Source organism: Ictalurus punctatus, chromosome 26 (genome assembly GCF_001660625.3).
Source record: "Ictalurus punctatus breed USDA103 chromosome 26, Coco_2.0, whole genome shotgun sequence".
In the NCBI taxonomy this organism is placed as follows: domain Eukaryota; kingdom Metazoa; phylum Chordata; class Actinopteri; order Siluriformes; family Ictaluridae; genus Ictalurus; species Ictalurus punctatus.
In genome coordinates this window covers 8399622-8425209 of record NC_030441.2, presented here as the reverse complement: position 1 = coordinate 8425209, position 25588 = coordinate 8399622, and the positions used below count along the sequence as shown (strand labels likewise).

Sequence of the window (25588 nt, the reverse complement as noted above, 5' to 3'; positions counted from 1 at the left end):
GCTGTTTAATAAAAGCTGTAGTCAGAAATCGCTACAGCAGATCATCATTAAGTAAACAGATCTACAGAGACTTTCAAATATGATGACCCCTGACATGTTTTATGCTGGTTAAAACTCACAACTAAAAATATTCCATCAGATTTACTTTAGGTTTTGGGTTTGTTAGACGAGAGAAGTTTGCTGGATACACTATAAGAATCTACTATAAAACTGGGACACACTCATAGTGCTTTTGTGAAGGGAAAATGCGGCGTTTTAATGCCTGCATGATTTTTCCGAGAACATGAAAACCATTTTTAGATAACACTTTGGGCTATTTTGGGGAAATATTTTCCCATTTTGGGGTGGGAATTCTGCTGAAACCTGGCAACTCTCCCCATCGGCTTCGCCGAGTTGTCCCACAAAGCACAACATTAAATAAAAATTTTTTTAAAAAAGTGTTTAATACCGCAGGATCTTGATGCAAACAAAAACCAAAACAAAACCAGCTATCGTTCTTGTCTGTATTTGTATTCGTTAAGGACGCATCATCTGTTCAATCTGAATAACCTATTCATATTTGTTTACATCCCCAGTATACACGATGCTTGCAACTGATGTATAAACATCAAAAAGAAAAGTACGTACCAACAATTGAAATTAATTTCATTGCGGAATAAAGTCGCCCTATATTAACGGAACTAAATGTTATAGAAGCTGTGTGTATTTTGACTACGAAGATGCGCGACTGCGGATTTCCGTATTAGAGGAAGAAGGACTGTACAAGGCTGTATAACACAGATGTAGGCGGTACCTCTGAGACAATGGTCCATACTAGTCTTCTGGCCAGCATCACGGTAATGAAGATAGCCAGGTGGTAGTCGATCAGATAGAAGTTCTATGAACAGAAAGAGACCACACATTAGATGAAGATGAACACCTGTGAACAAATTCAATACATTTTTAATGTATTATAACCAGATCTTCAAACAAAAATAGCTGGAATCTTAAACTCAATGCTGATAGCATTTTTTTAAAAATTACCCTTACAGACAGAGCTGGGTGATATGGACAAAATTTTATATCATGACACGGATCATTTCTTTTCAGGAAACAATATACATCACAATATATTAAGCTGTGTTATTAACTGGGTATAAAATATAACCGCATGCATTCATGACTGATCTGCGGCATACTTTAGAAATGACCATTTTCTGGTCAGTGTCGGGGGGGCACATTGCTTTGATGCATATTAAGAAAAGCACTTTATTTTATATATAGAAGTACTTTATTTTTAAATTCGACAGAACTTCAAGTTGTGGAAAAAAAGCATCATTGTGATTTAACCAGCCTACAACATGTCTTTGGACTCGGGGAGGAACCTGAAGGAAATCCCTGAAGCACAGGGAGAACACGCAAACGCCGTGCACACACGGTGGAGACGGGAATCAAACCCCAAACTGAAGCGCTGCGAGGTAACAGCCTCTAACCCTAACCCCCGATCCTTCAGAACACTCACAATAAGGATGGATAGTGACAAAAAGTTTGCAGCTGAGGCAGAGGACTTATCTCCTCCTGAATCCCCAGGGCTAAATGGAGACACAGTAGGTAGCGGTGCAGGTCCTCTGCCCTATCTATTTGAACCATTAGCCCCTGGCGTGACTACGGAGGAAAACAAAACAAAACCGGAGGAATGCGTCGGAATGGTAGCTAGTTTAAGCTTTTCACGAATAAAAGGGGGAAGGTTCTTCCCTTCAACACAGATTCTCATTGCATAGTTTTGCATGAGACGACCCGGTAATTAGCTCAAAAGGTAAGTAAAATTGTCAGGGTTAAAAATCAGACGCATACCTCATTTGAAGGGATGGAAAAGTCCTCGGGACTTAGTACCGCTTCATTGTTTAGACGCAAACTGCTTTCATGAGCAAGTCGGAAGTTCACCTTTCTCCAATTCTCATCGCTCGCCAGAGAACACACACTCAAACTCTTACACCACTGAAACAAACACCTGCGACCCATTTGAACGCCTCTCGTCTACTACATCTGTAGGAAAGCACCACGTGCCGTCGTGAATAATTAAAAGATAGCATCTTGTCATAGGATAAGAACACGCAGGCTCATGGATAATTATGAGAGACCGACACGTCATCGAAGTACTATAGTACATTGCCAGGTCACTGCCTGTGATGTGTCACAAGACGAGATTTTAAACCAGGAAGACGAAAATAGTGGAAAAAAGCTAAAAATTAGCTTTCTCCTACAGTTAAAATTAACGGATGCTAAGATTGCCTTTTATGAGGTGTTTATACGAACACCTCTGTTAAAAAAGTGTTTCATGACGCTTTAACTACTTTAATTTCCACACCAAATTTCATTTACTTCCGCTTGACTCACTCTTGCCTTTAATACATTTTCTTTCACTCTGCATTTACATCCCCTTTTTTTATATTTGTATTCTCCTATTTTTAGTTGCTACCTAATGTGTGTGTGTTGCAGCAGTAATACGCACCAGCGAGGTAGAGGCAGCAGGGTGGATGTGAGGATACCACCACACCGTCCTGTAGATGTTAATATACTGCACAAAGAGTGCCACCAGCAGGTAGAGGAAGAGCAGGAACTCGAAGAGCAAGCTGCTGTCCAGAGGAAGCTCAGGGATGCGGCAGTGGCGCACCGGCTCGGGCGTAATCAGGGTCGTGAGAGGGGGAGCCGTCAGACCCGATGAATTACTGCTCCTGGAATGAGAGAGTCACACGTTATTGCTGACGGTTTGGTGTGATGTAACCCGATGCTAACCGAGTTACCACACTGAATTTACACGGATTATTTCCCCAATAACAGAAAATGCTTTGTTTAGTTCCCTCCCCCAAATGCTTTGGTTAATCTTTCCCTCAGCGGTCTCTCTTTTTCTCCCCCACCCACTCTTGAAATTAATAAGACAAAAGATGCAGCTTGTCACCAAGAAAAGTCCTGAAGTCTTTCCTGCGTCAAAAAACAAAGTTACAGCTTTACCTCCACCTAAAGGTCGACCGATTGATCAGTTTTGCCTATAATCGATTATACAGTACGAGAGCGGCCTCTAGAGGTGAAATAAAAACTATCACTGACAAATTTTGTGGTGTTATTTGAAGTCTTAATTTTGATTAATTAGACATTAATGGCTGTGTGTCGAGTTATTTTTAGGGGACAGCAAATTTACACTGTTACACAAGCTGTACACTCACTACTTTACACTGCAGCAAAGTGTCATTTCTTCAGTGCTGTCACATGAAAAGATATAATCAAATATTTACAAAAATGTGAGGGGTGCACTCACTTCTATTACTAAATAATAAGATAAGTAAAATTAATTATATATAATTTATTTCATTTTTAAAAAGTACATAGTACAGTCAGTACTGTTTATTTTTGTAATAATGTTCAGCTAGATTTTATTTTAAGTGTTATGTTTTCATTCAGTATAAGTTTTGTAACACTAATCGGTTGATTAATCGGTTATCAGAAGGTACTTCCCAACTTATTACTAGTTACTGACTTAATACTACTTATACTGCTGACAGGAAAACAAGCAGAGTGTTAAGCATGACCAGTTAGAATTAAAACATTTGAACTGGAAATACCTGCTAGATTTGGTGGTGGTGGTGGTGGGGGGGGGTTGCTGTGTATTTGCTCTGTTTCTAAACAGTAGTAGACCAATGTCCAGACTGCCTGATAAATCAATTCTGTAAGAGGCCTCACACTCTGACTGCTGGCAGTCAATGAACTGCATGAAGTGCACTGCACTGAAGTGTAGGTCTGAACACCACTTACTGAATATCTGTAATCTCTGTCTCAAGTCAAGAGCAGAATAAACTCCACTCGCCAAACAGGCTTCTCCAGGATGAAAGTCATTGATTTTAAACAATAATGCTTTAGAAGTTAATTTAAACAAACCCGAATTGGTGCAAAAGCAAAACCCCGAATAGCGAAGGAAGTACTCTGAGCAGTTTGATTGCAACGGTGTGTGCTGGAATCCAATGAGACGTGCAGAGTGCAATAAACCTAGTGGCACATTGATAAGTGAGATAAACGTGTTGCTACTTAATGGATAAAGAAGGGCATTAAATAAATGTACGATTCATTAACATTTATGGTGCATAAGTGCTTGTAGCTTACTGAAGTATAATGCTGCCCTTAGTTACCCCATCATGTAAGTATTGTGTACTGGATTAGCCTATTGACTTTAAAAGTACACATCATTTTAACTTCGTCCATGAACAAAGCATGGACTGAGAACAATGGAAATTATTTCTCCCTCCCGTTCCAAAAATATTTTTGGATCTGCAAAGCCAATTCCATTGTTTTTGCTATAAAACAAAGATATTTGTGTTTGAGATCAAAAGACGAGTATGAGAATATAGATCATAATTTCCACTTTCATTTCCTGATATTTACATCTAGATGTGTTAAACAACTTAGGTAAGCAAAAGTATAGGAACAAACAGATGTAATTTAAAGTAAGCAACACTTAATATTTGGATGCATATCCCTTGCTTGCAATAACAGCATCAAGCTGGCAACCCACTGACATCAGCAAACTGTTGCATTCTTCTTACTTTTCAAGGCTTTTAGTGTGGATTATGAGCTGTATCAGTTTTTGTATGGTTCAGGGCTTTCGCCCTTCAGTCTCCTCTTCAGGAGGTGAAATGCTGCTCAACTCGGTTAAAATCTGGTGATTTACTCGGTCAGTCTAAAACCTTCCACTTTCCCCCCCTGATGAAGTCCTTTGTTGAGTTGGCAGTGTGTTTTGGATCATTGTCTTGCTGCATGATGAAGTTCCTCCCAATTAGATTGGATGCATTTCTCTGTAAATTGGCAGACAAAATGTTTCTGTAGGACATCTGAATTCATTCTGCTGCTACCATCATGAGTTCCAATAAAGATTAGTGAGAATGTTCCAGAAGCAACTATGCAACCCCAAGTCATGACCCTACCTCCACCATGCTGAACAGAAGAGCTTGTATGTTTTGGATCATCAGCAGATCCTTTGTTTCTCCACACTTTGGTAGAGGTCAATCTCGGTTCCAAAACTTTTGTGACTTATCTCTGTATTTCTTTGCAAATTCCAATCTGGCTTTCAGATTCTAACTGCTTCCAATGGTGGATTGTGATACCTTCATCCCTCTCCTGTAGAGGTCGTTGGTGATGTCGCTGACTATTGTTTCTGGGTTTCTCTTCACAGCTCTCACAATGCTGGTCGTTAACTGCTGTTGTTTCCTTGGCTGACCTGTTCCATGTCTGGTTGTTAGTACATCAGTGGTTTCTTTCTTTTTCAGGACATTCCAAACTGTTTTATGAAATGGCTCTGGGTTTTCCCTCTTTTCTCACCTTCAAAATGCTTTTCTCCCATAGACAGCACTCTGGTATTTATGTTGGTTAATCCATTTTAACAAGAAAACACAAACAGTCTTTACAGGCGAAACACAGAGCTTAACCCAAGAGTAGAAATTCAGAGCTACTAATTGTTTAAACAATCAATTTAACAGGGCAGACCTGGGCAACATGAAACACCTATCAGTCTCATGTTCCAATATTTTTGATCACCAGAAAAATGGGTGGATTCAAACAAAAGGTGCCATGTTGTTTAACACATCTAGATGTAAATATCTGGAAATGAAAGCTGAAATTCTGATCCACTGTCTCATTCATCTTTTGATCTCAAACCTAAATGTCTACAGTGTATAGCAAAAACAACAGAATTGGGCTTGCTGTTCCAATACTTTCTCTCTCTGTCCCACCTCCCTTTTTAAAAGCTCCATAAATAAATAAATAAATAAATAAATAAATAAAAAAGGAACTGAACCAGCTACAGAGGTCTGATCATACGAACAAACTCACACACCCTGAATTATCACTGCTCAACGATTAAAATGACCGGGACGACTGAAAATGACCCCTAAGATCTATGATTTTTGGAACTGTACATTATGAGACATGTACTGGAGTAGGTGTATGAACTGAGACACGTGAAACCGTACCTGCTCCTGTGGCCCGTGCCGTTGCTGAGGCTGCCCCCCACCAGTGTTTGCAAGGAGGGCAATGCCGAGCGGCTCAGCTGCTGTCTACTCGGACCCCTGCGGCCCCCGGGCATGTCCAGCTCGCACGGTGCCAACCACCAGCACCACCACCAGCGCAATACCAGCAGCTCCCAGCTCCAACGTCCTCACGGCCTCCTCCCCCAGCACAGCCCGGCCACTGTGGGTGGGAATAAAAATTAAAAGAGCAAAAACAAGATAACTATACACAGCAATGTGGAATTTAAAATAACCGGGGATTCAATTTCAGAACACGAGATATGACAGATTCGAATTAACCTGACATGAACAGAATACATAGTATAAGTAAACATTAAGCCAGAATAATGTGAAAAATGGTGTGAAAACCCATGTAAAAAGAGATGTACTTTAAAATTTTAAGAATAAGGGAGGGGTGGGGGAAGCATTCACACTCATTCCGACTGTTCACTGTCTCAGTGGACAGCAGCTGGCATTGAGGAGCAAGCCAAACTAACAACTATTAAAATGATCAAGATTCCATACACTTCCTGTCTGGTCATGTTGTGTTGGTAAGCGTAATGCAACATGTCGACAGAATTTCGCCGTCTCGAATATCTCAATACAAAATACTGTTGAGACGAATTTTACATCTCTGAGGTGCATCACGATATTGAGCTCTACTTTTCATGACGCACCAAGTAGCAGCTTCAGGTGCGCTAGTGTACAGAGCAAGAAGTTTGCGAGTGGGAACCTGACTGCCTCGAAGCATGCTTAAACAGCAGTCCAAAAATAGGTGTGCAACCTTTTTTCATTTGGCTCAAGGGGGAAAAAAAATACTGAAACTGATGGTTCTATTGATGCTTGCTTGATATGAGGTCTGACATGCAAGTTGAAATCAGCATCTGTGTGCATCAATCAGCTCTTGATGCAAGTCACACAGGCATCCAAAACAAGTCAGTGTGTTGTGCCGGCAGTGACGTAGCCAGAAATTAATTAATTTCGGCAGGATGAAGAAATATACTAAATAAAAATCACAATTATTTTTCTCATCTGCACATTTAAATTGGTACTGACTCACTCGTGCGTTTCAGGTTGATGTCAGACAGCAGTAGGAGCGCTGATGACGTGAATGTGTTAGCCTAATCATCTAAGGCACAATCTACCGCCAAGCAATCTTCCCGATTTAATATCGCAGTCAAAAAATACATTTATGACCCTGAAAAAGGATTAAAAGAACATGTTAAGGACAAAGCGGGAGGGGAGGAAACCACACCTTATATTATAACTCCTGATCTAATCTTCTGAAAATACATTGTGCTGATATTGCAGCAGTTCGAGTTGTCTCATGAAGGCCACAACAGGAAGGGTGTCGTATCATGTGAGCCACCTAGTGGTAATGGTAAATGGATATATCGATGCACTTATATAGCGCTTTTTTAACCTTAGTGGTTCCAAAGCGCTTTACACTGGTTCTCATTCACCCATTTACACACACACACACACACACACACACACACACACACACACACACACACACACACACACACACACACACACACACACACACACACACACCAATGGTAGCAGAGCTACCATGCAAGGCGCTAGCTTGCCATCAGGAGCAACCTGGGGTTCAGTGTCTTGCCCAATGACACTTCGGAAAGTGGAGTCATGTGGGCCGGGGATCAAAACGGCAACCCTACGATTAGTGGACAACCCGCTGTACCACCTGATCCACAGCTGCCCATCATCTCATGCCTATTCACGACACATTGTTCATGTTCTCACTGCTGTTTACTGGCTTTTTCCTCACAAGCAAGTTACAATAATCGCAACTACCCCAACAACCTTGCAACAAAATGCAACCTTGCTATGTTGATAACAGGGAGGTTTTTAATAGTTTTGTTAGAATGCCAATATCTTAAACTAAATAAATAGAGAATGATTTTGAAATTGGAGACATTTACAGCATTATTCATGGACAGGAACATCAAGGCAAATCTAGAATGTAGAATTACAAATGTTAAAACTCCCCTGACATACAGCTCAAACCCGATTTCCATGCAGCTCATGCATTTTTGCGCCCCCCCCTTCTCATTTTGCTCAGTCTGTGGCACTTCTTGATGCATTTATCAAAACAGCACAGCCGAAAAACAGCAGGTCTGAGGACACATCTTGAAAGTCTGGCTTCTTTCAGTTGCTGGTACATTTCTTCACTAAAACGTGGGCAAATAACACAGGAAGAGGCCATCTGACTGACATTTCTGCTGTTAAACACACAAAAAGATCTCGATTTAATCGCCACTGACTGATTCAAAGGCAAACCTCTAATAACTTTTAAACACAAGATAATGTATTTTCCCCCTGGCCTACTGACAATACCTTGCTGTGAGAGAGAAAAAAGCACTTTGTATTGGAACCTTGTGTAATGTGTAGAAATGCTCTCAGACCCTCAGTATACCCTGGGCTGAGCGTGTGAGTCCGAGCCTAAGGGAAGACCACAGGATATATTCAGACGTGCCCACAGACACCACAGGTGCTACAATTTAACATGCTACCTTCCTTAACTAATCACCGCTGACACTCTGTCCAGCCATGACTGGATATGATGGGGGTAAAAATCAGCTACGAAAGTCCACACTCGAATGTTTCAGATTTCATCTTCTACTAAGTTGAAGCCAAATGTTTTCCATAGGCTAAAGATAGTCAAGCTCAATTTTTCCTGTTTCATGTTACTAAACATTTCCTGTGGTAAGTCTTTAAGAGTATCTACTTTATTTCCATAAGAGGTCATTTCAGAATGATGGCTAAGAGGCTGATTTACTCCAGCTTTTATTTACTAGATCAGATTTTCAATGGGTCAAAAGTTTACATACACTATTAACATTTGGTGGTGTTGCCTTTTAATTGCCCGAGTTTAAATCACTTAAAACTCTTGGGGCAGCTTCTCACAATACTTTGCTGTACTACTTGGCCATTCCTCCTGACAGAACTGCTGTAACTCAAGTCAGGTTTGTGGGCCTCCTTGCTCAGACACACTTTTTCCAGTTTCAGTCCAAAGGTTTCTATGGGATTCAGGGCTTTTCAATAGCCACTCCAATACTTTCACTTTGTTGTCTATAAACATTTTTGTTTCACCTGACCAGAGAACACGCCTCCTCAAGGCTAGTTCTTCATCCTGGTGTTCACCTGCAAAGTTCAATCTAGCGTTTTCACGCCAGTCTTGGAGTAGGGGCTTCTTCCCAGAGCGACTGTTCAGGCCGTAGGACTGGTCTAGGATGGTGGTTGGACATTCTTTGGTACCTGATGCCTTCAAATCCTTCACCGGTTCCTTTGTTGTTTTCTTGGAGTTCATTTGAAACTTTCAGACAAAGGTTTGGTTTTTTATGTAGCTAAAATTTAAACGGCACTATAATACATTTAATACATTATAGACACACGGTATAGATATGTTAGAGCATGAGATTTATATAGTGAAGTCGCTGGACTAAATGTGCTATTGGGTACACACTGGTTGCCAAGGAAATACAAAATGCAGGGATTTTTCTACATCTTTTGAACATCTTGGTCGTGAATCAGTCATGAGGGTGTACGGAGTACCAAGGGACACTCAGCGTCATTTACACTCCGTGACTCGAGTGGGTTGAATTTGAATTTAAATCCAACAGAAATTTGATGGAAAAGAAGTGGAAATTTGCAGCAGAGACTAAATGCACAATAATAATAATAATAATAATAATAATAATAATAATAATAATAATAATAATACTTTACATTTATATAGTGCTTTACATTGAATTGGAGGGGGGTCTCCTCATAATGCGCCAGAACGCCCATCAAACACCAGCTAATGGTGGAGAGGAGAGGAGGACAGTGATGCAGACAAATCAGGGATGGAGATTATTAGGGGGCGATGATAGATAAAGGCTAATATGGAATTTCACCAGGACACTGGGGTTATACCCCTACTTTTTTCCAGAAGTGTTTTATTAGCCTAAGGGTTATGATAAAATGTTATTCTTTCCCCAAAATGAGCGTTTTGACCTTTCATGGTTTGTCATTTATATTGTACAGGGTTATTATGACACAGCAATCAAATTTTTTCCCGTTTACACTACTGTGCGTTTTCGTTTTAAAAATGCATAACTTTTGGTACGGTTACGCCTGTCCTCTGCACTACACCGAGACTTTTGGAAACGCCGAAGACCCCGTTTTAGTTTGAAAACTCCGGGCTTACGTTTCAGTGTAAATAGATAAAACAAAGACTTTTGAACACGAAAGCGTGGCTCCGCCCACATTCACCCCCTGACCATTACGCTACCTTGATCGCACACATAACACGGAGACTGAACTGCAAGCTTCGCTGGATTTGTTGTCATTCTTAGCAGCCATTGCGCAGCTACATTCTGTATAACACTGCAGCGGCCCACATGCGCAAGAGGCGAGCACCGATTAGAGAAATCTGCAACATCTCATTTCGCGCGGCGTAAGTCCTACATGGAACACCTGTTTGGATTAGCAACCAACTACCTGTTTACACGTGTACGCGCATGCCCAGTGTGCATGGTCAGCCACGTGACGTGCAGCGTGGTCGGGGATCGTTTCTGAACCACAGCGTAAACGCCAGTGTGGACGAGGATGGTTTTTATTTTAAAACGCACTAGTGTAAACAGGGCCTGCGTGTCTATCTAACAATAAATTCAACAGGCTGCATAATGAAATAGGCCGCACATCATAAAATATCACTTCAATCACATGAGGTATAATAAACTTTTAATCAAGTCCACGTTCCCTCCTCTAAAAGGCAACTGCCTCTTTACCTTTAAACAAGAGAAGACACAGAGTAAAAGGGGGGAAAAAAAAGAAAGAAAAAAAAAAAAAAAACTTCTCCCATGCAGGCTGTTTTTTTTGTCTAAAGCATTATAGCATATTAGTGCATGAGCTCAAGAAAAACAGCAACGGTTCAGCTGCGTTCAGCAAACAGGAACTGGAAAAGTCCCCTAAATATTTAAGGCCCGTGTGTTTGGGAGCACTTTGGATTTATGATAAGCTACAATGCTGATGGCCGGTAAGTGGTGGAGTGAGGCATGCACTATATGCTGGCACTGATACCTCAAACACATTCACACACACCAGCTCTGAAATCACTCGAGTCAGTTAGCAGAACTAAACATAAACCCATAAATAAATAACACACACACACACACACACACACACACACACACACACACACACACACTCTAGCTGATCCAGTGCAGGTTAAAGTAATAACTGTGGCAATTGTGAAGTTCACAGCTTCAAATATGCAACTCCACGGGTTGTGTGAGAAATGCAGCATCCAAAAACTCAACTGGGGGAACAGCGGGCTCAGTGACTGACGGCACACAAGATAAAATAAAAACACTATGCTTCAGACACGCACCATCACGTCGGTGAAAGCTAGACACTTGATAGTCTGAATGGATTACGCAACTACTGTGTCATTAACTTCGAGTTATTAAAATGAATTGAAACCTAACATGAAAACACCTTCCTGATGAAAGAGGAGAGAGGCCCGACTGGTTCGAGCTGAAGGGAAGCCGATGGTAACTAATCACTCTTTACAACCGTGTTGAGCAGAAAACCACAACATGCAGAACCTAGAAGAGGATGGGCTACTACAACAATGACGACGACGACGACGACGACAACAACAACAGTCCACACCGACTTCCACTCCTGTCAACATGAATCTGAAGCTACACCGGGTACAGTCTCACCCAGGGATGGGTACCGAATCCTGGTATTAAACTGGCCCTGGGCTAAATTATGAAAGACCATAGTATCGCTAAGCTCTGATGCTATCATTCTGCTTTCTGTAATGGAGAAATTAAGAAAATACATTTCCTATTTATTACTGCTAAATAAATGTTATCTTGCACATTTGCTCTCACTAAATATTTCTAATTTGCGATAATATTAAGACATTCGTCTGCATTTTCGTTATATGCAATCCAGGAGTGAGCTCGCTCATGCACGGGGGCTGTCAGTCATACGCAACAGCGAGTGAGCACGCAACCAGACACCACAAAAGTGCCCACTTAATACACAGAGTGGCAATGTCTGAGAGAACCAAACATTCAAAAGTGTGGTAGATGCAGATAACGCTCGTCGCCACAAGTGCAACATGATTTTCACTTTTAAGCTCGGAAACACGAACAGTCTGTCACAGCATCTTTCAAAATGTGCAGACAGAGAAGCGCATCTACGTCCAGTATGTATGCTAGAAGCCTTCCCAAATAACGACGACGTATAATCATCGCATAATCGAGACATCCGTCACGTCTGTTCCCCGGAAACAGAAATGATCAGTTCAGCTCTCGAGTCTTTGGGTTCAAGTCGTTCGTTCATCCCGTGACCGCCCAGTAGTCTGAAAGCAGTGGTGCTGCGACGTGATGAACAAACGACTCGGACCCAAAGACTCGAGAGCTGAACTGATCATTTCTGTTTCCGGTACAGAACCCATGGGGATGTTGCTGTGCGTGTGCAGTCAAAAATGAATGAATCACTCTCTGAGACAACTCGTTGTTCCCGAGTCATATTAAAGATTCATTCAAAATGAACGAATCGTTCATGAAAGACACCACTAGAAAGTAGGCTTCAGCGTTGTGGATTTTGGAGAGCGTCCTGGATGCGGTTCTCCGTAGATAATTATAGTGTTTTGTACTTTGTAGTGGAAATGACTTATTTAGTCAGTCAGTATATTCATTCGTAATTAATATTTGAGGTTTGGGTTGTCTCATATGACTAGCGGCGTCATTGTCCTCTTCCTCAGCTGGACACTCGAGCAGCTGATCCAAAAAAAAATCTCACTAGACAGACTACGTTTACATGGAGAGCAGTAATCTAGTTACTGACCTTATTCTGAATGAGATAATATTGTGATTAAGGTGTTTACATGAGTCGCTTTTAGAATACTCCTTTCATGTTCCCGTTTTACATGTTATAGACCATAGATCGATTAACGGCACACGTCATTCCGTCCTTTTTAATTTTATGAAAGCAGTTAATTGAAAGCGCAATTAATTATTTGTCATGCTATACATGCAAATAGACGACTGTTTGAAGCCATGGGCTGTGTCCGAAACTGCATACTTACCTACTGAAATACATGCATCTCGCCTACTATATAGCAGGTAAGTACACTGTTTCAGACGCAACCGTGCTCTTCTTTGCCGTAAAACGGTTGAGCGCTGCCGTGTGTGTACGTGTCCTGCTGCAAAATGCGGTGAAAACTTCCACACGACGTTAATAGTGTGATGAAAGTGTTTACATGTCTATAACGCACGTCAATAATGTGACTAAAACAGTAATACCCCACACATCTTAATTCTATTTGTTTACTTCGAGAATGATTTTAATCAGATTTTTTTTTTGAATCACTGTTTACATGCTAGTTTCTTAATCAGAGTATCGTCGTAATATCAGATTATTGTTGTCCATGTAAACGTACTGAACCAGAGTAAATCCCTGTCCACGCACGAGGCTCGTGCCAGAATGACGAGCGTAAACCTGAACTGTTTTCAGTTTAAGTGTGTTTTTCTTCCCTCGTTGCACACTTCTTGAAGAAAATAAAATACTTTTTTTTTTCTTTTTTTTTTTTAAATACTTATTGGCCCAATTTAATCTCACACACACACACACACACACACACAGCAGGTCTGGTTGCAAGTAAAGGAGTAATGCTTCATGGATTTAACCGGCAACGACAGAAATGAATCGAGGTGACAGCGATAAACCGATCATCATCATCATCATTATTAAAAAGATAAGTGGTGTGTAAAAACAAAATCATGCTTTTAAACTGATCAACTCCTCTAATAAATCCTCTGAATACTTAAAATACTCTACTATTAGACTAAAAACGAATCTGTGTTCATGGCACAGAATTAACTAGCTCCATTAATAGTGATCTCATGTATAAGGCCCTCACAGAGACAATAAGATCATATAATAATACAATAAGATGAGTGTGGGTGTGTGTGTGCGCTGTGTTTTTACTCGCCATATGTTTGACACGACGCAGTCGACAGCAAAATGAGGAACTGAGATAGAAACTTTGCTCGGTGACGTTTAACCGCCGTGAATTTCACCACTTCTACTGAACAACTGCCTTCCACATTTATCCATTTACATTTATATTTACAAACAAAACAAACCCAAGTGACTTAAACAAAAGAGCCAAAACGAAAGACAAGAATATATGTAATACAAGATTAGCATCTCAGTTTAGAGTGAAGCAGCATGTAGGCGGTGTTATTTTGCGTGGAGTTTTACAGAATGTTACAGTATTTTAGTAATATATTATAATCCCACTTGCACCTGGTTTTGGTACAGGAGTTGGAGGCTGCAGTGCAGCGCGTGCGCTACGGTACAGTTACCTTAGCCACCCGCCTGCAGGTAAAAGCAACCTGTAGCTACAGCGTTACCTTCCACTAACTTTACACACATTTAACTCGTCACAATGCAGTCGCTAACTGCGAACTAACGAAACCCTGAGCGCTCCTTTATTTATTTATTTATTTATTTTTATTTAAATAAACAGCTTAACTGCGTGACTGCGGTTTAGGTCCAAAATACAGGAAGAAGAAAGCGTGTACTTTTACTTAGCTGTTACGTGTGCTAGCTAGTTAGCATGGGTTAGCGCAGAAGCTAACTAGCAGCTGGTTTAAAGTTTGCACTTTAGCACAGCGCTTCTTCTTCTTTTTTCCGCGTTTCCAGCCGGAGCGTGTCGTGTCAAGTGCGTGAAAAGAGCGAGACGCAGAAAAGAAAAACACTCACGCATCAATTCCGAGCGGATGGAGTGGACGCATCGGTCAATCGGAGTAAAACATCGAGTCCAGAGCCAACGTTTGTTTCTCGGATGATGCTTTTAATAACAACCGGATGTTCTTCAGGTGGAAACGGAGCGACGCGCTCGAGTAACGGTTCCGCTGATAAAAACGATTACTTTCCGCAACGCAGCACGGTCATTAAGTTGCAAAGTTAGCCAGAGTTAATCAGTTAGTTTTTTTTTTTTTTTCTCAACACGCAAACCGACGTGGCAAACTGAGTCCTCCCTCGCCTGCGGTGACGTCATCGACGAGGCGACGTGGGTTCCCTGCGTGGTGCGACACGTTCGCCTGGGCAACGGCCGCGTTCCAAACGCCGCGCAGTTCCCTATACAGGCGCACTACATTACGGCATGACACAATAGCACTTATGCAGCAGAGCTAGGGCGCTATGTGATCAGCAGGAAGCTATTTGGGATTTATCCACGGGTTTATCGCGCGCGCCTCTTTCCTGGACAGGTGGAGCTGTTTCGACTAACATTTGAGCAAGCACAGGCTAGTTAGCTGTAGTGTCATAATACAGACCAGGAAATGTTTCTTAAATGATATGTTAATTGATTAGAATTGTTTATGAAACATTCTGCAGTAGTACACAACATTTCAGAGGCTTTATAAATCTCCTATTTATGATGCACATAAACACTTAGAATAAGTACAATTCATTTTTCAAATGATTATTTTACACCGTGATATGACTCCTACCAAGTGAATGCACAATTATAACCCCAAAATGGACGATACATTCAATTACAACTTTATTAAAAGACATACCTGACAATGCTTATATGACTAATCACAAATGCACCCTTTCACCACATACATGTTAATAAACCATTCTTCTGTTGAGAATTTTAAAATTGTAAGACATTTTTCTTCTTCATTTTTAACTTTCTTTGCTCAGCTTATGGCAGACAACTCATTATTATATGCAAAATATGTATTCATTAAAAATAAGACAATTATTCACACACAAGAACAAATAAAGCTATCAAAACACAAGTAAAGAACAAATAAAGCTATAAAAACACACAGGTAAAGAACAGATGCCCAAGGATTCACCGATTAGTTTCCCTTCATTTTCAAGTCACTTCTTCAATAGATTAACCAAAGAAAAACATATATTGAAGTCATTTATTCATTTACAGTGTGCTTCTGAGGCATTTTAAAAGAAAATGCTTAAAAATAAATACATTTATAATACACACACACACACACACACACACACACACACACACACAGGAGATTCATAAATTGATATATTAGTTTACATATACATTGATAGATGCAGCTTCATTTCACAAAGTGAAATATTTCAAGCCTTTTTTTATCTTTATCATTACAGCTCACAGAAATCAAAAATCCAGTATCTCAAAATATTAGAATAAAGAAGTTCTAATACAGAAATGTCGACCTTCTGAAAAGTATGTTAATTTATGCACTGATACTCGGTCAGGGTTTTAATCCTTTTGCATGAATTACTGCATCAGTGCGGCGTGGCATGGAGGCGATCAGCGTGTGGCACTGCTGAGGTGTTCTGGAAGCCCAGGTCGCTTTGATAGCGGTCTTCAGCTCGTCTGTATTGTTGGGTCTGGTGTCTCTCATAGACTCTATATGGGGTTCGGGTCAGACGAGTCGGCTGGACGATCAAGCACAGTAACACCGCGGTCAGCAAACCAGTTACTAGTAGTTTTGGCACTGTGGGCAGGTGCTGAGTCCTGCTGGAAAAGGATATCAGCATCTCTATAAAGCTCGTCAGCAGATGGAAGCATGAAGTGCTCTAAAATCTCCTGGCAGACACTGCATCGACTCTCGACTTGAGAAAACACAGTGGACCAACAGCAGCAGATGACATGGCAACCCAAATCATCACTGACTGTGGAAACTTCACACTGGACTTCAAGCAGCTTGGATTCTGTTCCTCTCCACTTTTCCTCCAGACTCTGGGACCTTGATTTCCAAATGAAATGCAACATTTACTTCCATCTTCCCCGTGATTGTGGTTGTGTGTTCTGAACCAGACTGAGAGATTAAAGCCTCAGGAAACCTTTGCAGGTGTTTTGAGTTAATTAGCTGATTAGAGCTCTTTTCAGGTCGATATTTCTGTATTATACATTCTTTTTTCTAATATTTTGAGATACTGGATTTTTGATATCCATGAGCTATAAGCATCAAGAATAAAACAAAAAAGGCTTGAAATATTTCACTTTATGTGTAATGAATCTTGAATATATGAAAGTTCCAATTTTGGATGAAATTATGGAAAACTATGAACTTTTCCACGATATTCTAATTTTTAAAGATGCACCTGTATATATAAGCTTCCATTCTATACACCTGGTAAAGGAGCATTACATCATGGACTAGCAACTGAGCAACTGCTTCATGTTATAAACCACATTCATAAAATCTCCAGACTCAGGATTCAGGCCACTGAATTTTACACTGCCATGAAATACAGCCGAGCCCACGAGATGAAATTGGCAAAAGGGCTCTAATGTTTTTTATATATATAAAAATTGACACAGCTAAAACAAAACAAAAACTCTCTTTAACATACTCAAATTCTTTAGAAGTTTTAGAACTAGGGCAGTAGGCCTTTCAAGGCAGTGTTGGTCAAGCCCAATGTAACATTTCTTCAAATAAAAACCTTCAAATACTAATCACTATGCAGTGCTGTCCTTGGCACTTGCTTTCAGGATAGTCTCCATAATGGTGGAAGGCAGACAGGCTTCAGATTACTACACTCGTACCACTCACTGAGCTCTTAACCTAAAGGAAAGAGAAGTCTTAGTTAATATCCAATGGAAAAAGAGTGTGTGAGGTCAGCACCATGGTGTGTCCTAAAACACTCAGAGTATTCCCAATCTTTAACTGTAATCCTGTGTTTTCAAAGGAGATAAGTGCTAAAGAAAAAAAAATCAAGTGAAGCTTCAAGTAGAGTTAGTAGGATTGTCCACCATTATTGCAGAAAAAATTGAACAGATGTAATCCCAGGAAGGTGGCAGGCTGTTAAATGTCTGAAAACATTTGAGCATTTTCACAAAAGAAGGTTTTTAGACTCTTACAGAGAAGGGCCGCCTTGTCGGTTTCTGGCCTGGCTCGTATTCGCTGTAGCTGGGTGGGTGGTCAGACCAGTCTCTGCCTCGGGCTCCACCCCGAGCTCCACCTCTAGATCCACCTGCTCTCCTGCTACTGTCACTGGCAGAGTCCCAGTGTCCTCTACTGCTTTCCAGCAGGTCCTCTCTGGATCGTGAGCGAGGCCGATAAGTCGCTTGGCTCCGGGTATCCAGCACGTCTTCCTGACTGTAACTGCGTGACATTCCACGTCTAGATGGAGGAGGCTGGCGGTGGTGATTGTAGCTGGAAGAGCCACTGGAGTGTGTAGGGTGGTGCCGGCGGGAGGCAGGGCCATCGTCCAGCCCAGAAAGCATGCTGGGTGGGCCGGCGGAGAAGGGCACAGTGTGGACCATGTGCACAGGTGGAGGTGGGATCACGGGGCTGGTGACATCCATGTCTCTCACCTGGTTCTCCAGGTAATCCAGCACTTTGTTGGCACTGTCCCTGCCCTGCATGCTGGGCATTGGCATAGGTCCAGGCATGGGGCCATGCATAGACATGGGCATGGGGCTGTGCATTGGGCCAGGATGGACAGGAGGTGGGAGGTGCATGGGAGGAATGGATGACATGGGGAACTTTCCTGATGCTGAACCTGAAACATAAACATAAGTCTTTAGAAAATACGCAGTGCCTGCTTTAGTGTTTTATTCATAGGTAATAATCATGGGTAATATAACTTATAACTTAATATAACTTCATAATCAAACTGGAATAATTTTTTTTTAAGGCTAAACAAATATATACTTCAGATAAAGCAAATTCTAATGAACTGACCTGCATACATCATGGGATTCATTTGGTATGCAGAGCTGTGAGAGCTCAGTGGTGCGTAGATCGGCTGCCCACTAGCCCAGGAGCTCATCGCCTTCTGGGCATCCTTTATCATCCTGTGCTGCATCACCACTGAGCGCAAGAACAGTATTTGTCAGTATGAATCTGTGTTTTGTTTTTTTTTAAATGCAAACCATTCTGAAACTGCAGTATTCCTCATGGCCACAAGTTGGAGCCCCAATGCTTTTTAGTTCACAGTTCAAGAGGCTGGAGGCAGGAGCAGCCACATCCTACCTGTCAGCACTGCAGGTGTTACAACGCTGCCAGATAATTAACAAGGTCACATATCGAAAGTGTTTTTACATGAAATGTATGTGCCCCTGAGAACACTTCTAAAGAGAGTGGCATGAATTGACCTACTGCAGCAGAAGTGTATTTGTTTTTTCAATTATGGAAACTACTAGAATTAAGGCTTGGCTTTAGTGGTTTATTTAAACCATTTAGGAATACACTTTTTGTATCTTTGTTGCCTATGAAACAGGCTACTACTGTACGTTTCAAAGCCTATACCACACTTAGAAATAATGGTTTAAATGCAAAGCACCTTAGGTTATATTTTATAACCAATTAAAAGACTGATGGACTGCCTGTTGCATTCACTCGTATACTCATTCATTCATCCATTTATCTATTTACTCACCCATTCACTCACCCACTGACCCACTCACCCACCCATTCACCCTCCCATTAACCCATTCACTCTCCCATCGACCCAGTCACTCTCCCATTCACTCTCCCATCAACCCAGTCACTCTACCATTTACTCTCCCATTGACCCAGTCACCCACCCATTGGCCCAGTCGCTCATACATTATTGTTACAATCCCCAACATATGTTAATTTTACTTTTCTCAGGGCAGCAGCAGGTTTGTGGGCAGCATGGGCAACGGACATAACAGCAACATCTCTGAGGGCAACACTGGCAGCAGCAAACACAAAAGAGGATGATAAGGAGGATAGCCCCGATGATTAAGAACAATACAGTCAGCCAGTCTGAAAAGGAAGATACACATTAGTTATTAGAAAGCCCAAATCCTACAATTAGCTGTGTATTTAAAGACATGAATGGCAAAGTCCTGCCCCTCTCAAGCATGGTTTCCACTCAAATTAATTATTATTTGACAAACTATTTCATTTCCCAATATAAAGAAGAGAAACTGCTTACTGTAAACAATGAGCTTCATATAGTTGTTTGGATATCCACTTGTATCTCCAGGTGCATCAACAGAGCACACATAGACACCATTGTCCCACCACTTCACCTCGGTGATCACCAGGTCTGCCTCTGAAAGAGAGACAGAGATAGAGTAAGAGAGAGACCAAGAAACAGAGAAACTCAGCACTCAATCTAGAAGCTTAACCATCAAGTCATAACCACCTGTTCACTGGAAAATACAAACATTTGTAATTGCTTCTTGTTTATTGCTATAAAACTAAAATAATAATAATAAAAAAAGATATATAATATAAAAGAACATGCAAACCTGAAAGTGGAAAAAAAAAATCTTCTCTTTGCTAAAGAGAAGATTGGATCATAGTAGAGGTTTATGAAAGCACATATCAGTCAGTGGTGAAAGATGCATTATGAGAAAAATGGTAAATAAAGTTTTATGGAAGTGGCAGTGGTGCAGCCAGGAATTAATTTCAGGGGGTATGTGAAAATATCCTAATATATGGATATACTAATATATATATACACACCACTGCCAAGTTGCCAATGTTGGGCCCTTGAGCAAGGCCCTTAACCCTCTCTGCTCCAGGGGCGCTGTATCATGGTTGACCCTGCACTCTGACCCCAACCTCCTAATATGCTGGGGTATGCGAAGAAAAGAATTTCACTGTGCTGTAATGTATAGGTTATTAATAAAGACTCATTATCTCATGATAAAATCTCAGTTTTATCTGTACAATGAAATCGATAATTGGGTGGATGTCAGACAGCAGTAGGAGCGATGATGGCATGAATTTGTCTACCTATAGTATCTACCCAATATCTACCTATTTACAAGCTACCAATCTCACCATATTAATAATGCTGGCATAAAACACCCTTATTCCTGTTCCACTGAGCATCATTCAGTTGCTAGATGGTGGTAGTAGTAGGGGAAAATGACATTTTATAAAACCAGATCTGTCCCTAGCTACAGCATTGTGTAATGTTAGGTCATTTGAGATATTAAAATAAATAAAGTCATTGGAGGATAAAATGTAACTTACATTTCCATTTATTAATTTGATACATGCTAAGGGATTTGCTCAAGGACACATCAGTGGTTCTTTGGCAGCCCTGGGAACTCAGCCCTTTGAACTCATTCTTTTGGTCACTAGGACAGAAGCTGCCGATTTATTACTTAAAATAAACAATAATCCCATGCTCCAGGAGATCATAAGTGAATAATGAAACAGGCATACTGTTCTGGATGGTGATTCTGCGCCCGCTGTACTGTGGACCTAGTGAGGGCTCGTTGGTGCCATATTTCTGAGCCACAGTCCGGACGGTGCGCTGGCTATCTGGGCAGTCATTGGACGGGTCCTGACCCATCTGCAGAGCTGCCTGGTAGGCTGAAGAGTAGGATCAGAGAGAGCCAACAAAACATACGTATTAAAGTCTATGGTGATCATAACATTATTAATGACAAATCCTTTCTGAAGGTATGACGAATGGATACATACTGTACGTTACTGTGCCTTTTTATATAAACTAAATAAATGACACTAGTCTCCAACTGAACTATATTTCGGAAAACCTCCCCTTCACAGGCTGACGGAATGATTCACTTGGACACCTCAGCAGTCAGAAATTGTGTTACTTTCTCGGGAAAAGATGTGAAATTATTACTAATTCTACAGCTAGGCCTTCGACAGAATTCACCTGCACCCAGTTACGGTGCCCTCCACTAATATTCATACCCTTGGTAAATATGAGCAAAAAAGGCTGTGAAAAACTGGCTTTATTGTTTAACCTTTTGATCTTTTGTTCAAGAAATTCACAAAAATACTCTGCTCTTGTGGATATCAAACATTTGCTACCTCTCTGTGTGCTCCAAAACCACCTCTGGTGTTTATTACCAAAAAGCTCTATTTTGGTTTCATTGGACCATAGAACCCGATCCCATTTGAAGTTCCAGTAGTGTCTGGCAAATTAAAGATGCTTAGTTTGTTTTTGGATGAGAGTAGAGGCTTTTTTCTTGAAACCCTTCCAAACAGCTTGTGGTGATGTAGGTGACTTCAGATTGTAGTTTTGGAGACTTTCTGACCCAAAGATGCAACTAACTTCTGCAATTCTCCAGCTGTGATACTTGGAGATTTTTTATCCACTCGAACCGTCCTCTTCACAGTGTGTTGAGACGATAGACACACGTCCAATTCCAGGTTGATTCATAACATTTCCGGTTGACTGGAACTTCTTAATTATTGCCCTGATGGTGAAATGGTCATTTTCAATGCTTGTGCTATTTTCTTATAGACACGCCCCATTTTGTGTAGCTCAACAACCTTTTGCTGCACTTCACAGCTATATTCCTTGATCTTACCCATTGTTATGAATGACTAAGAGAATTTGGCCCAGGCATTATCTCATATTGATAACCCTGTGAAACAGGAGGTCACGGTTAAACAATTTCCTGTTCCCTGCCACCCAGGTGTCCTAAAAATTTTTTTTAAATACCAATGGGTGTACTTCAAATATAGTTTTCTCATATGAAATTATAGTGGTGCCAATAATTGTTGCACACCTATATTTAGCAAATATATTTTTTGATAAACCTGTTTTGTTTGATATCCATGAGAGTATTTTTGTGAATTTTTTTTTTACAACAAAAAAGGCTTTTTTATGTCAAAGTTAAAACCCCCTTTTTCCAATTACATAGGAAAATAGTAGGTGTTTATTGATGGCTATTTAAAAAAATTGGATATAAATTAATTGTTACCATATGACAACACTGCAGTAAAGGGTTAGAATGTGGATGACACAAAAGCACATATACAGAGCTAATCAATGTAAGTCTTTTCTAACACACCCTTCCTTGACCTTCTTTCAAGCTGTGACGCAGCACCTGTGCTTAAATCCCTGTGGGCTATTCTGACCCCTTACCTGTGGAGTAGTAATCCAGCACGGGGTCTTTGCAGAAAGACTTGAAGAGCCAGGTGACCAGCACATTCTGAGGGTTAGCTGAAGTGGTATAGTCACAGCGCAGCGTGACTGGGACAAAGAGACCTGTGCTGTACTGCGCCTGTGGCACTGTCACCAGAACCGAAAACACTTCTGTATGAGAAAGACAAACAGATATTGGTGAGGAATTAATTCTAGAGAAGAAGAAAAAATCCACTAAAATGTGTCAGTATTTGTTATCTGTAGTAGTATGTCATCAGATTTGGGAGGGTTACTTTAAAATGTATTCCATTACAGTTACAAATGACTTCATAAAAAAATGTCATCAGTAACGTAATCCAAGTATCACAATATGAAAGTAATGTAATCAGATTATTTTTGGATTCCTTCAAGGTCACATATGTAAATAAAGTCAAGAGAAAAGCAATATGATCAACATAAGCTATATATATATATATATATATAAAACCCATATATAACCCAATATATATAATATATATATTTTCTTTTGAATGTCCATGAAATAAAACAAAATATTAGTTGCCACGAGTGAACCTTCCGCCATCATTTACACATTTAAATGGCCATGTAATATGAAGCAATGTGATAACATGAAATAAAGATTCATGACCTTATATGGTCATGGGCATTGTTTTGACTCAGGACAGCTGTCATTTGCTGCTATTGAAATGCAACTGTTTGATGGCGTACACCACAGTGCTTCACCTTTGTGTGTTCGCTGAGAGTAGTCTAAAGGTTGAGAGGTAGAATTTGGCCAGTATTTGCTGCAAGTCTTTTATAATCGACCACTTGGTGTGCACGAAGGCGGGAATTACAGAGAGGGGTTAAAGCAATGCAAACATGCGCACACATGATGCAGTATTAGACCATAAGAACATCATAATGAAACTAAATCCGAATCCCGGACATTTTCTAAAATTTATAAATCCAAAAAAAGAGGACATGTCCGGGAAAAACAGGACGCATGGTCACCCTAACAAAAGCATTTCAGAGAACAATTTGTGTTAAATTCTTGCAAAGTATCTTTGTGCAAAATTGATTTGTGCATGCACCAGGAGGTTGTTCATGTGAGTCACGACTGACAAGAGAGAACCAGAACTATAATCAAGCAGCTGTCTATATTGTGTTCTGTCAAAAGATAAATTTCTTTGCTTTTAAAGGGAAAAAAACAAAACAAAAAAATATATAAAAATTAATCCTGTTAGTATTCCCATTTTTTACTAAATGTACCTGTAATCTGATTACTTATTTTTTTTTACATAACTGTAATGGATTACAGTTACCAGTGTTAAAGTTGACACAGGTTATTAACCGTTATTCATGCATGTATGTCATGTCGTATAAATAGAGCAAAGCAGCCATAAATCGGAACACACACACACACACACACACACACACACTTACTCTCCCACACATAGACTCATCTATGTACTCGAGCCAAGACTGCATATGAAAGACGCAACATATAAAAACTCCAAAGAACTGTAACCTCTCATCTCTCGTTTCTCTCTCCTACACATGTTAAAAAGTTGATTTAACTGGGGGTTTTCAAAGATATCTGATGTATTTTAAAGTAACTACTGTGGTGTTACATGGTAATTCTGTTTGGAAAAAATATTAGAAAAAAAATGAGATGTTATTAAACATTTATTTAGAACACCAACATCACAATTATATTTTGCTTTGTTCAAAATGGTGATTTGACTCTTCAATGTCACTGGCCCATGTTTTCTAATCACAGTAAGATTGTGGGACATACAGTGTCCTCCACTAATATCGGCACCCTTGGTAAATATGAGCAAAGAAGGCTGTGAAAAATTGTCTTTATTTTTTAACCTTTTGATTTTTTGTTTTAAACAAATTCACAAAATACTCTGCTCTCATGGATATCAAACAATTGCAAAGAAAAGATTTATAAAAAAATATATTTGTTAAATATGTGCACACATAGGCCCTGTGTGTGCGGAGTATGCATGTTCTCCCCGTGCTGCGGGGGTTTCCTCCGGGTACTCCGGTTTCCTCCCCCAGTCCAAAGACATGCATGGTAGGCTGATTGGCGTGTCCAAAGTGTTCGTAGTGTATGAATGGGTGTGTGAATGTGTGTGTGGTTGTGCCCTGCGATGGATTGGCACCCTGTCCAGGGTGTACCCCGCCTTGTGCCCCATGCTCCCTGGGATAGGCTCCAGGTTTCCCCATGACCCTGAAGGAAGGATAAGCGGTATAGAAGATGGATGGATGGATGGATGGAACAATTATTGGCACCCCTATGAATTCATATGAGAAAAATATATTTGAAGTACATTCCCGTTGATATTTTACATTTTTCTGTACACCTGGGTGACTAGGAACAGGAAATTGTTCAAAACATGACTTCCTGTTTCACATGGTTATAATTATGAGGTAACGCATAGGCCAAATTCGCTTAGTCATTCATAACAATGGGTAAGACCATGGAATATACTATGATGTGCGGCAAAAGGTTGTTGAGCTTCACAAAATGTGAAGTGGCTATAAGAAAATAGCACAAGCATTGAAAACGCCCATTTCCACCATCAGGGCAATAATTAAGAAGTTCCAGTCAACTGGAAATGTTATGAATCAACCTGGAATTGGATGTGTGTCTA

The 25588-nt window shown here is 40.5% G+C and overlaps 2 protein-coding genes across 2 annotated transcripts in view; both read right to left on the bottom strand.

Annotated features, from left to right (window-relative positions):
- tmem39a (transmembrane protein 39A) overlaps nucleotides 1-15136 on the bottom strand; it is a 30640-nt gene extending 15504 nt beyond the window's left edge. Inside the window, exons 1-4 of the mRNA XM_017457843.3 lie at nucleotides 14835-15136; nucleotides 5997-6213; nucleotides 2492-2714; nucleotides 794-877 (exon numbers count right to left, since the gene is read on the bottom strand). Coding sequence (XP_017313332.1) covers nucleotides 794-877; nucleotides 2492-2714; nucleotides 5997-6109 — 420 coding nt within the window. The 5' untranslated portion in view covers nucleotides 6110-6213; nucleotides 14835-15136. The remainder of the gene's footprint in view (nucleotides 1-793; nucleotides 878-2491; nucleotides 2715-5996; nucleotides 6214-14834) is intronic.
- A 481-nt stretch (nucleotides 15137-15617) lies between these two features.
- The window catches only part of ildr1a (immunoglobulin-like domain containing receptor 1a), a 12189-nt gene continuing 2218 nt past the window's right edge, over nucleotides 15618-25588 (bottom strand). The window contains exons 2-8 of the mRNA XM_017457844.3: nucleotides 22926-23096; nucleotides 21245-21394; nucleotides 19998-20117; nucleotides 19679-19825; nucleotides 18776-18904; nucleotides 17950-18593; nucleotides 15618-17653 (exon numbers count right to left, since the gene is read on the bottom strand). Of these exons, the coding sequence (XP_017313333.1) occupies nucleotides 17615-17653; nucleotides 17950-18593; nucleotides 18776-18904; nucleotides 19679-19825; nucleotides 19998-20117; nucleotides 21245-21394; nucleotides 22926-23096 (1400 nt within the window). The 3' untranslated portion in view covers nucleotides 15618-17614. The remainder of the gene's footprint in view (nucleotides 17654-17949; nucleotides 18594-18775; nucleotides 18905-19678; nucleotides 19826-19997; nucleotides 20118-21244; nucleotides 21395-22925; nucleotides 23097-25588) is intronic.